Consider the following 13,144-nt stretch of genomic DNA (forward strand, 5'->3'; position numbering starts at 1 on the left):
CAAGATAACGTGATCCGAAGATTTACGGCTCCATTCACTTCCTGGTTAACTTATTACTGTAAAATCCTGTATCTCGGCTCCTGTGTTTTACTTCGTAGTTTTGGCGAGACATGCTATTTTCAACTTGGTATAACAAGAAAACGGGAGGTCGCGATGATATATATATATCTTTTTTTCACAGAAGCACAGTGAAACCCTTCGTGATTAGCAACCATCAGGGGATCGATCATTCTGGAGATAAATATTCGGTGGTTCTTGAAAAATTTGTCAGAATGCTTAAAAATGCTGGCAGAAGCTATACCTGCCAGCATTAGAAAACCCCTGGCAGATGGAAACGGTTATGACAATTATATGCAAAATAATTGTGATTGTCTCAACTACTTGTGATTAGACGATTATGTAACAATTGTGACAGGTCTAGTCATTGAGCCACACAAACATGTAACTGGAAGAGTGGGCACCTAGGAAAAGTGGGCACTACAATTGGCAATTTTTGTCCCCAAAATGTACACAAAAAATGGTCTTATAAATTAAACATGATTTGAACATGCTTGAACATTCGAAAATTAAGGCCCTAATATTTCTACTATTGCTACAAAACCTGTATAACCATTTTGGGCATAAGAAGTTGAAGGGTAAATTTAGGTCTGATTTGTTTATGATGACATTTGGTCTGACAGTGTGAACACAGTTCCCCCTGCTGGTCACAAAATGAAACGACAGGAGAACATTGTTCACATCACAAACAAGAGAAACAAGCAGCCAGGTCTGTGAAAATAAGCAACTATGCTAAGTTTTACCACTTTACATCGGCTATTTGAAAATAGCAGATCTACAAGCTCACAACGTGTCACATCGCCACAAAAACATATTGGGGTAAAAAGCACTAGAAAGTATTTTGAATATTTTTTGAGAAAATGTAACACAAATCTTGTATGGGGGTCCCTCGCACAAAACATTTTCAGATGGGGGTCCGCGGTCAAATTACATATCAATTTGGGAGGCCTTGACATAGAAAAGTTTGAGAACCACTGATCTATCGAGACAATTGGCTTAATATAGCCTACGCTACGCGTTTTGAGTACAGTATTTTTGTGCTCTCATATATAATATGCATAATATATTTGTATATTGTTGTTGTTTTTTGTGTTTTTTTTTTGGTAAATGTTCTTACTTTGATTTTCTTTGAATGTTTGTATTTGTTTTATTATTTGTTCTGCTAAAAGTAAAACTCAAATAAAGTGGATAACTGTAATGTAATGTAGTGTATCATGTTCACTCAGTAACTGAAATAGCTAATTTGAAAAAATATATAATTCAAAATGAAATGTTGCCCTTTTCTTATGTCCTCAGTTAAGCAAGGGATAATGTATGAGGAGGTGGTCATTATTGAAATGTAAAGCCAGACAGGGTGATTATGCACCGACGCGGAGCGGAGGTGGATAATCACCCTGACGCTTGTGTGTGTGTGTGTGTGTGTGTGTGTGTGTGTGCTTATTGCACGGCTACTTAATAAATAAATAAATTGACCCAAAAGTAACAACAAAACAAAGTATTTCCTTGCTTACGGCAATGAAAGTATTCCATAAGTATTGGGCTGGGCGGACAAGTTCGTTTCTGAAGACAAATGACCGTAGTCCATAAGATAACGTGAATACTCGCCCCAAAACACACTCAACCCCATTCTATAAACCGCCGATTTTCCTGTACTACCGCCGGATTTGACCTGGGGCGACTGTGTTTTGGGGCGAGCGTTTTGGTATTCCCCCGTTGTTGCGCCACGATAAACAAGGAAGTGTAGTGGATCAAATAGAATCACTTGTCGGTTATTGCATCGTCTATTTCTCACTTCAAATGTTTTCAAAAACATTCTTGAGAGCAACGTTTAGTTGTAAATGACATTGTTTGTTTGTTTACATGGCTGTCATGTCATGTTGGATAAAGCATAAAACCAAGCAGCGCAGGTTTACATGAGCAGGTGTTCTGAGTCTCTGATTAGACAGCGGTCTGTTATAGAGCTCATCGGTCATTATCCAGAAATAATGACCGATGATTGACCAAACAGAATCAAGCATTCAACCAAGCCGTGTAATAAGGAGTCATAACGTCTACTGCAATCCTCTTGAAGGAGAGGTATGAAGCCAGCATGGTTCTGAGTGGTGCAGGTGATGCCCTGGGCTACAACCACGGCTACTGGCAGTTTGAGAGAAAAGGGGAGTCTATTCATCTGCAAGTAAAAGAGAAAGGTGGTTTGGCTAAGCTGGATGTCAAGGACTTTCCGCTCAGCGATGACACCATCATGCACTTGGCCACCGCGGAGGCGCTGATTGAGGTCGAGACAAAGGATAAGACAACCCTGCCGGACCTGTGTCGGGAATTGGTGGGAAAATATGTTACAATTACATGGTCGGATCTGTGCATTACTTCAATTTGAAGGTTTTTTGTGTGTTAAATCTCTAATGGCATGGTAACATTGTGTTGTGTTTAGGAACATCAAACTAAAGGAACTTCACGGAATAGGTTTGTTGCAGAATATGAAACAAGAATGTGCATAGTAAAATCCTCACTGATAATTTGACTCTGAAAGTGTGCAAATGAAGCAAATGGACCTTTAAGTCCTGATCACACCAGCATGCATGACAAGTGATATTTCACTCTGAGTTCAATTCATTTGAATGGAATCGTAGCGATCATAAATTCAGAGCCAAATTACATGTCAATTTGGAAGGCCTTGACATGGAAAATATATGTAAATAAGTAGGCTAATTTAAAAGTTGTCATGAAGTAATCTTTTCATTGTCTTTTCATTGCAACCTCAGTTTCTTGTTTCTTAAATGTAGTTCTTATGTGAGCATGCTTCCTAAATGTTGTTTAAACCAGTGGTTCTCAAACATTTTCATGTCAAGGACCTCCATGTATTTGAGCCGCAGACCCCCATCAGAAAATATTTTGTGCAAGGGACCCCTATATAGGCCTACAAGATTTCTTTGAATTTGATTATCAAACCTAACAATTTGATAATCTGGTGTACCAAACCTTTCTCAGTTGATCCTATAAGGTAATGTTTTAATGTAGAATCCATTTCAGCTTGCTAGCCCATTTTTGTATTGTGCATATTTAATGAGCTTATTTGACTACATTAGCAATTTGAAACCCTGAATAAATGCATTTCCATCCATAACATGCAAAGGCAGGTCATGTCTACTGTTGGACGCTAGATGGCGTAAAAACAGCAGTTTTTCAGGCCACGGACCCCTTAGCTGAGAGAGATGAAGCAGGGACACCTATCACATAATATACTTTGTATTGTGTTGTATATTCAACTTTTTCAACGATGGCTTCAAATAGACTAGTTTGAGAGCACTAAATTAATGTTTCTTTGTTTATACATGCTAGGGTTCAAGTGGTTAATTGATTTCAACTTCATACTCAACACTGCACTTCCTTGGGTCCTCAGCAACACACTTAAGTCGATTTAATGTATGGTTCTAGAGAGACAGACACACTACATAGCCTACATGTAACTTTATAGACATCTAGTTGAAAAATGGTTTGTTAAAGCTCTATAAAAATGATATGGAATTGGATTGAAAAGAATGATAGCATTGTGCCTGACACTGTTTGTTTCTCTGTGCATACATCTAGTTCCATTTTTCAGAAGAAAAGGGAACAAAACATTTCCCGTTTCCATTCCAAATAGAGATGTTCACAATTGTAATCCAGGCATTCTGTGGTATTCATTCATGTAGATATGAGGTTTAAGTAAGTAAGCCCCCCCCCGACCAATGCTCTAACAACAAGGCCACTGAGCTGGTAGATATGAGTACAATCAAATACTTGACTTTAGATGGTACAGTGAAGTATTATACAATGACTCGAATTTGCTAAATCTACTTTTATTTTTCACTTTACATGATGTAATTTGTTAAGCATAGTTCAACTACTAAGGCACTTCAATGTACTTTACATAAAGCATTAAGCAACAGAAAAACATTATAAAAGGAGACTGGAGTTCAGTAAAAAGGAAGAAGCATAAACACCTATTTCTCTCTTCCACAATATTTTCAGGCGTGTTTTATTCATCTTCACTAAAGGGCTTATTCCTCAGCTCAAACAGCTTCTCTGCCACCGTAACCAGTCTCTCCCTGTACTCCAGTTTGCTCTTGTACTCAAGTCTCTTGTAGTTCAGCTCTGGAACTCCTCTAAAGCCGTAGATGGCGCCCCACCAGGCAGCAGCGATCACAGCTGTGGAGACGCTGTCTCCACCGTGGAAGAACCCATGATCGGCCAGCTTCTCCCATGAGTCACCAGCGCATAGGAGAGCATCATAAGCTATCATGGGGGCATCGTGACCACTGGCACCGCCAGTGCTGTAGAAAGCAGTCTCCCTGTAAAATTCTTTCCTTTCGTTCACGCCATAGCATTCTGGAAAGCGTTCTTTTTCGGCTTTCCCATCCATGATTCCTCTCTCTGTCGGGTACGTCTCGCTGTAGAAAGCAATCTCCCTGTAAAATTCGTCCCTTTCCTTCACGCCATAGCATTCTGGAAAGCGTGCTTTTTCGGCTTTCCCATCCAGGATTCCTCTCCTTGTCAGGTAGTTCTCCCAAGATTCCTTAAAGTAGGCCCTATAACATGGATCAGTGAATGCTGAATGTATTACTCTACTAAAGACATTTAAATAAACCATCTGCTATTAATAATACTGCTTTGACATTGAACAACACGCAGACATAAGTAGTCATTACATACAATGGGATCCAGAATCACTGCCTTTGATGATGTTACTATATATATGTGTATGTATATATATATATATATATATATATATATATGTATGTATGTATGTATATATATATATATATATATATATATATATATATATATATATATATATATATATATATATGGGTCATTCCAGAATTGGAGGACATTTTACGTCCCACCCAAGAAATGTCAAATAATCCATTTACAAAATACTAAATAATGCAGTTGTCGTGTAACTTTGACTTGTCCTGAGACCAAATCTAAATCAACATGGAGAAAAAAATGTTTGAACATATTTAAAAAAAATACCAAATAAGTCTGTAGTACCCCTAAAATGCTACTTTTCTCTTGTCCCACCCCCTTGGTGACCAAATTGAATCTCAGATAAAACTGTTAAAATGACATCTAAGTCTACTTTCTTTTGCATTATTTTGTTCATAGATGTCTCTTGTAGATGTGCAAACATATTTTTTAATTAACATAATATTTTAAATAAGTATTATTATGCAAGGAACCTGTGTCCCACAACTTGCATGCAACCCTGTTACCTTAACCTTTTTAGCATGGTAAAAGAAGAAGAAAAGTGTGAGTCACATGACACACTAGAAGTGACATCATCAAACACTTTCCTAACAGCATGGGTAGAGCAAAGGTATCTCCTCTCTTCTATTATTCATATTTTTATAACATTGTCAGCCTTGCTTGAATGTCTCAACCTACCTCACGCAACCCTGTTATGCATTTTTCTAGAATAAGATAAATACTTGACAAAAAAATCTGTACTTATTTACTTATGTGAGTTTGTCCTCTTGGTAAATCCTAACAGCTATCTAAACAGCTAGCTTCTATTCCTGAGAAAAAGCTAACATTAGCATAGATTTGCAATCCTGTTACTTGCAGCCCTGTTACTTAGATTAGAGTAACAGGGTTGTACAACATTAACAGGATTGCATTAATAGAATTAAAACACTATTATTTATGGTTAAATTAAAAACATTACATAATCTAAACTATGATTTAGGTTAATCTACGTATTTTAAACATTATTGAATTTTACAGACTATATTGCTTCATTTTATTTTAACCATGTAGTCAAAATGAGTTATAGTTGTTTGGTGGCAGTGGTGGGGTGGTATGCCTTTATGAATTTGACAACTGTGAAGTAGACCATGATGCCAGGTGGTCGTGGAAGAGGCTGAGCTACCAGGCTGAACCCAGTTGAACTGGGGAGTCAAGAAAGTGTTTGGCGTGAGGGGAGCATGGAGTTGGGGCCTCCAGTTAAAGGGGTTGTCATCTCTGTTCCCGATCCATCTGACTGTTCTCTGGTAGCCGCCAAACCAAGTGATTAAGGACCAGTGGTGCGACCAAAAGAGGCTACAGTGAGTACTCCAATGGCACCACCTGTTGATACTAGCTTCATGGAAGAGATGAGGAACTTTATGTGTCGTTCTAAACGGACTGAATAAATCTTGTTCTGGCCGTAACCAAGTCCAAACAGCTTCTGGTGCAATGGACACAGAGACATCACGACAGCCCATGCCACTGGATCAGAGACCTGATAATCCACCTAACCGAACTCCAGCCTCTCATGTTTCAGAACTGAGAATCCCAAACATCAGAGAAGGTGAGGATGCTAAGAGCTTCTCTGAGCGGTTTGAGTGCATGGGGGTGGAGGCAGGGAAAATGAGTTGCCCCGGTTGTCACTTTATTGACCAGACGGGCCCTTGAAGCATATGCTGGCATGGATGAACAACAACAGTCAGAGTCATATGACGCTATCAAAACAGCAGTACCAAACAAATACAATGCTACTGAAGAGACTTATCGACAGAGGTTCTGCAGCACCATTGTTCCAGCAGAGGAGACTGTCAGAGAGATCTGACTGAAGGGGCTGTACAAGTGATGGATGCGTCCAGGCAGTCGTACCAAGGTCGAGATTGGAGAGGTCATCATTCTACTACTACTACGCTACTACTTGCTGGGGAGGGAGTTCAAGCTGCTGACTGACCACTGAGCCCTAAGGTGGATGCACTAGCTCGATGCAACATCAGAATGCCTGCATCCTCCAGGCATAGTCTATAGCCCTCCAACCATACCAGTTCACTATTAAGCATTTTTGTAGTAATAAAAACCTTATTATTTTTCAAGGTTATGTGTGAGCCAAAGGGAGAAGGGGTGAAAAATATCATGGAGGCTCATTTCTCCAGTCCCAAAATTCCAAACATGTAATCACATTCATATTCAGGTATGAGGTCATTGATTGTGTAATGTTTGCAAGGGGAAGGTTCGGATTCCTCTTGCTCATGTTTTCACTATTCACTTTCACTATTCTTTGTCTACAGACTTAAATTCCTGGACATAACCATTTAAGAAGGAGTGTTCATCCCCCTTAAGTTGTCATGTGATTTCCTGGTTATATTGATTTTCTGGTTGTATTATTAATTTCACAGAAGGAAATACTTTGTTAATTTATTAACATGAACACAGTATGTGTTATTATCTGCATTGTACACATGGTTATGGTAAATGGTTATGTCCTTTAACTTAATAGGCTTGACAGGTTAGGTCTAATTGAGGTGTGATCAATGCCACCTGTGTCTAAGTGGAACTAGTTAGAGTCTTCCCTCAAGTTAGCTGGTGATCAGGTATAAAAGGTCTCCTGTTTGCAAAATAAAACCCTGATTTTCTGGAACAGCTCTGCTGCATCCTGGTCCATTTTCCATTTCCACACTACCTACCAACCATCCTCATGTGAAACATATTCAAATAATATTTCATTTTCTGTTATCAAAAGTTATTAAAAGACTAATTATGTGGTCTTGAGCATTTATTTGTCACGTTGAAAATAATCTATAATCAGAATTAATGTAGCTATTCAACCCTGTTACTGTAATTTCAACCCTGTTACCATTAACATTTTAATCAAATTTTAACATAAATGTCTTTCTCAACGCATAAGGGTTTGACCTATTGTCCTTTAAAGAGTTTAAGTAATTATATGCATAATGGGTTAGAGCAAATATTTGAAAATTAATACTTAAATTAGTAAAGTGAAACATGCCACAATTGAAAAGTTGTGCAACATAGATTTCAAAAGTTGCTTAAACTAATTGAAATAAATTCATATCTGAAATAAAATGTTTATTCGGAGAGAATGTTACTTCTTTAACCTAATGGTAAAGGAATTATATTTAAAAAATACATTAATGCACTTTTTGCAGGTTCCTGAGTATTGGTAACAGGGTTGCGCCAGGTATAGCAAACAATAAATAAAACATGTAATAAAAAAAATATCTTTGATGCCTGAGCTGAGCCAATCAAGCTTTTGATAGTTTAGTACCTATTATTGATGAATATATAACAGAAATGTGTCAAATAGAAGGTTAATTTTTCAAAAATTTGAAAGCCCAAATGTCCTCCAATTCTGGAATGACCCATATATATATATATATATATATATATATATATATATATAAATAAAAAAGTCAGATTGAAAAAGGAGTGCTCGTAGAGAGAAAGAGAGAGAGAGAGAGAGAGAGAGAGAGAGAGAGAGAGAGAGAGAGAGAGAGAGAGAGAGAGAGAGAGAGAGAGAGAGAGAGAGAGAGAGAGAGAGAGAGAGATATTCTTCACACTCACCATTCCTGGACGTTCTCTTCTACACAGTGGTCTGCCTCTATGATGTACTCCATGGCTTTCTCCAGGACCTCCATGAGGCCGTGGCCCCAGGCCTCCACAGGCGGGCTGCCCCTGACGGCGTAAGCCGTGAACAGTGCTGCAGCTAAGGCCCCCAGGTACCCGGTGGGGTGGTGGTGGGTAAGACGCCCGCTCTCAATACTCACTGCTACCAGGTGACGCTCCTGCGCTGGGTCAGGGAAGCGTAGGCCGATGCACATGGCACGCATGGCCGCCCCACAGCCCCTACCCCTGGGGTTGAAGGGTGTGTTGTAGTTGTATGCTGAAGAAGAAGCTGGAGAAGAAGAATATGACACAATTTCTGTCATATGCTATTGCTAGATTTTGATTGACTTAAGATATGTGAAGACACACTAGTCCTTTTCGATGAATTGAGTACAAAGGACCCCAATGGAAACAAGCCATAGTTTTTCTTGGGTTTAACATCCCCTTAACAGACCTAAGACCTTGTATTGAACTGCACTCCCCTGTGCTTGTCTTTGCAAACTTTTAGTATTCAATCAATTCAATCAATTGTAAACCTAGTTACAAACTACTCCTGCCTCATGACTAACTGCGAACCATCTATGCCCAGGCTTGTTTCTGGAACAAACCTATTCCCTGAGGTTCCTTTGCTGTTCCTAAAACCCAACACAATGTTATCATGCAGTGACAGATTTAACACACAAAAACCTTCAAATGTATATATGAAGTAATGGGTTACGTTCGTCCATGTCCTTCATACTTTTTTCGTATTTTTTCACCAACTCCCGACGCAGGTCCGGCAGGGTTGTCTTATCCTTGGCCTCGACCTCAATCAGCGCCTCCGCGGTGGCCAAGTGCATGATGATATCATCGCTGAGCGGAAAGTCCTTGACATCCAGCTTAGCCAAACCACCTTTCTCTTTTACTTTTCGATGAATAGACTCCCCATTACTCTGAAACTGCCAGTAGCCTTGGTTGTAGCCCAGGGCATCACCTGCACCGCTCAGAACCATGCTGGCTTCATACCTCTCCTTCAAGGTAGAGATTTCAGTAGACATTATGACTCCTTAACTGAGGACATAAGAAAAGGGCAACATTTAATTTAGAATGATATTATAAATTGTCTTTATTTCTGTTCTTTCAGATCTTTTATGACAGTGACCTTGCCAAAGAAAAGGCAGTGGCACAGGGATTGGCAGGTTTATCAGCATTAAAGCGATGTTGAACTGAGGTAGAACCCTGGGTTGTGTTCAACCATCATTGCAGTGCTCTGTGGTCGAGGAACTGTGGAAGCAGTGATTTCTATGACAAAAATATAGTTTATTATTTTCTTTTTTTAATAACCTTTGGGCCGACTGCATTTGGATAATAATAAAGTCACATACAAATGCATTTGCATTTTGACAATTTAATTTAACTTAACAGTGCAATGTTAATAGTCTTGACAGTAGTGTAGCCAAATATAAGACACTAATCTGCACTGTGAACAAACACTACTCTCCTAACACTGCTGATTCATCCTGCCTTATTTGCCTATTTCCTCAACCTATCAGAACAAAATCAATTCTGCTTAAGTCAAAAAGTTGACCTAAAATGACTTTCTGCCTAAAGGCCTCTACACACTGCCCGACATTTGAAATGGTCGGCGAGTGAACACATCGTTAAGCATTTCACATTGCACAAGTTTCTCTCTTGAAATCGGGCTAAATATATCGTTGTGATTCTCGCACGATAGATTGGTCGCCGACAGGGGTTCACTGATTACAAGATATTTCACCACGATGTGATCCCGACCCAATACATACATTTGTTTTTATTCCAAACGTCTCACGAAAACGTGAAAGGCTCCCGTGATATATGCGCGAGACCGAGACAGGACGCTAATGATTGACATTAAATAATTCTCAATTTTTCTGTATTTCTCTCTCTCTCTCACTCTCCCTCTCTGAAACAAACGTTTCAAAACAAAAGTCAACCAGAGTCCAATTCAGATCAAAAGCAGTGTTGCCGTGTCCGCTTATTATAAGCGAGTTTCTTGTAAAAACTATTGGTGGTTGCGTTTCTTTTTAGCTTATTTCCAAAGTGTAGTTGCTTATTTAGCTTTATTTATTAATGTTGCTTTTTTTCTTTGAATATAGTTGCGACGCGTTTTGAGCTTGTAGATCGGCTATTTTATTTGTATATAGGTTTAAAGTGCTCATGCAGCCTATAGTCGCTTCTGTTGGGCTTGTTTTCATAGACCTGGTTGCTTATTTCTCGTGCAAAACCTGGCAATACTGTTCCGAGGTTCGTGCGTCACACACACACACACACACACACACACACACACACACACACACACACACACACACAGCTCTCTCTCTCTCTCTCTCTCTCTCTCTCTCTCTCTCTCTCTCTCTCTCTCTCTCTCTCTCTTTCTCTCTCTTTCTCTCTCTCTCTGTCTGCAAGCCCTATTCCTCAAATTGCCCATCGTCGTGCAGGCTCGCTCACTCTATCAATCTGTTTATCATGTTTAAACTAATACAGCAGGACTGGACTGTCTGTACGGTAATATTGCGGTTCTATGCGGGAGGACTAGCCACGGTGCGTCTCTACAGTGAATCATGCTGATAATAAAATAGTTTTCCCACCAGCTACCTCGCTGGCTGGTACTGTGCTTTGATTGGCTGTAGCACGGCTCTCATCGGATCCGACAAGCCCAAATATCCAACATACTAGAAAAGTAAAAATTATCGGGAACCGCTCGCCGAGCGCAATTTATCGGGGTGTTTCTTCTCGGAGTACCTTACACACTGCGCGATCAACACCTCGCCGAGGAACGCCCGATCTGGACTGAGATCGGTGGTTTTCTCTGCGATCACCAAAAAATATCCCGAGAGCCAAATCGGGTCAAATATCGTACAGTGTGTAGAGGCTATAAGTTATTTTGGAATGTAACAAGCATTCTGATTGGCTTAGGACATAGGCAATAAGGCACAATGATGCAGCAGTGTTAAGAGAGTAGATGTACAATTATCTTGCCAGTCACACAAGCAATGCAACTAATTAGATCTCCCCTTGTAAAGAGTATGTAAACAACCGAGTTAGCGGACACAACTCAGACCCGTGTCTTTGATGGTTCTATTATACTAACACACAATACAAACACACATTAACACATCTAGGCCAGTAGCCAAATGAAGCTACAACCCGGGTCAATAGGTTAGACACCTAGAAAAGGAAACATCAACAACAACACAACCAAAAAATTACTGACATGGAATATATACACAAAACTATAAAACATATCAGAAATATATACATTTATCCTCGCGTAAACGCGCTCTCAGTTCTTACCGTCAGTCTCTCGGAGCTCGCAATGGAAAATGTCGAACGCAGCAATAACACTCTGGTAACTAGTAACAACCGATGCATGCAGAACACTTCGTCCTGTTCAGTGAGCATCCACTGTTCTTAAACAGTAGCCACTGCCCCCCAGCTCCTTATCTGACCTAATCGATCAACAATCTCATGTCACTCTCATGTGACTCTCATGTGCAAAGTCCCCCCCGCTGTGGACCCCAACACAACAGGTCAGAGCTGTGGCCTTTACAATCTGTGTATATTTGTACCTTCAGACTATTACTTCAGTTTATAACTCCAAATAAGCAGTATTGACCTTCATATAAGCATGTATCAACTCCTAACTCACTCAATCACTCCTGTATAAAATCCTAAATAAGCAGGAAATACACACATAATAAATAATCACAATAATAACAGCACATTTCTTACATTGGACGACATAGTGTAGCATGGCATTTTTTATGTTCTCAAAATTATGGAAATGGTCGATCTACAAGTGTTGAGATGCGCCGCCTTGTGAGTTTGTAGATCTGCTATTTCCGCTATTTTATGAACATGTTTGAAAATGCATGAACACTTTTCAACATGAAAACGATTATTGACGATTATTATACAAAATAATTGTGATTATCTCAAATAATTGCGGTTAGGCGATTATGTAATAATTGTAACCGGTCTAGTCATTGAGCCACACAAACACGTAACCGGAGTGGGCCCCTAGGAAAAGTCAAAAATCCCCACAAGGGCACTACAATTGGCAATTTTTGTCCCCAAAATGTACCCAAAAAAATTGTCTTAGAAATTAAAGTATACATGGTTTGAACATGCTTGAACATTTGAAAATTAAGGCCCTAATATTTCTGCAATTGCTACAAAACCTGTATAACCATTTTGGGCATAAGAAGTTGAAGGGTAAATTTAGGTCTGATTTGTTTGGACAGAGAAATAATCACATTTGGTCTGTGAACACAGCCCTCCCTGCTGGTCACAAAATGAAATGACAGGAGAACATTGAACACATCTACAAGAGGAACAAGCAGCCAGGCCTGTGAAGAACAAGCCCAAAAGAAGCAACTAGGCTAAGTTTTACCACTTAACGATCGGCTATTTGAAAATAGCAGATCTACAAGCTTACAACGTGTCACATAGCGACATTTGAACACAAATCTTGTATGGAGGTCCCTTGCACAAAACATTTTCAGATGGGGGTCCGTGGTCAAATTACATATCAATTTGGAAGGCCTTGAAATGGAAAAGTTTGAGAACCTCTGATCTATAGAGAGACAATCGGCTTAAAATCTAGCAACGCATTTTGAGTACAGCTCTCCTCCACACTGCAGCAGGTAGGCTAAACCACTGTTTCCCCAATCTGGGAACC

The 13,144-nt window shown here is 39.6% G+C and overlaps 2 protein-coding genes across 2 annotated transcripts in view; one reads left to right on the forward strand and one right to left on the reverse strand.

Moving 5' to 3' along the window:
- Nucleotides 1–13,144, forward strand: part of LOC308073693 (uncharacterized protein) — a 285,484-nt gene that overhangs the window by 236,664 nt on the left and 35,676 nt on the right. The window lies entirely within an intron of this gene.
- LOC308073386 (ADP-ribosylhydrolase ARH1-like) lies at nucleotides 4,076–9,479 on the reverse strand (the record flags this gene model as incomplete). The annotated part of the gene is made up of 4 exons (XM_080412257.1): nucleotides 4,076–4,370; nucleotides 4,482–4,625; nucleotides 8,401–8,731; nucleotides 9,161–9,479. 4 exons carry the CDS (start codon nucleotides 9,477–9,479, stop codon nucleotides 4,076–4,078), a joined length of 1,089 nt encoding a protein of 362 aa, XP_080268383.1.

Source organism: Gymnoscopelus braueri, assembly GCF_963280865.1.
Source record: "Gymnoscopelus braueri genome assembly, chromosome: 18".
Taxonomy (NCBI): domain Eukaryota; kingdom Metazoa; phylum Chordata; class Actinopteri; order Myctophiformes; family Myctophidae; genus Gymnoscopelus; species Gymnoscopelus braueri.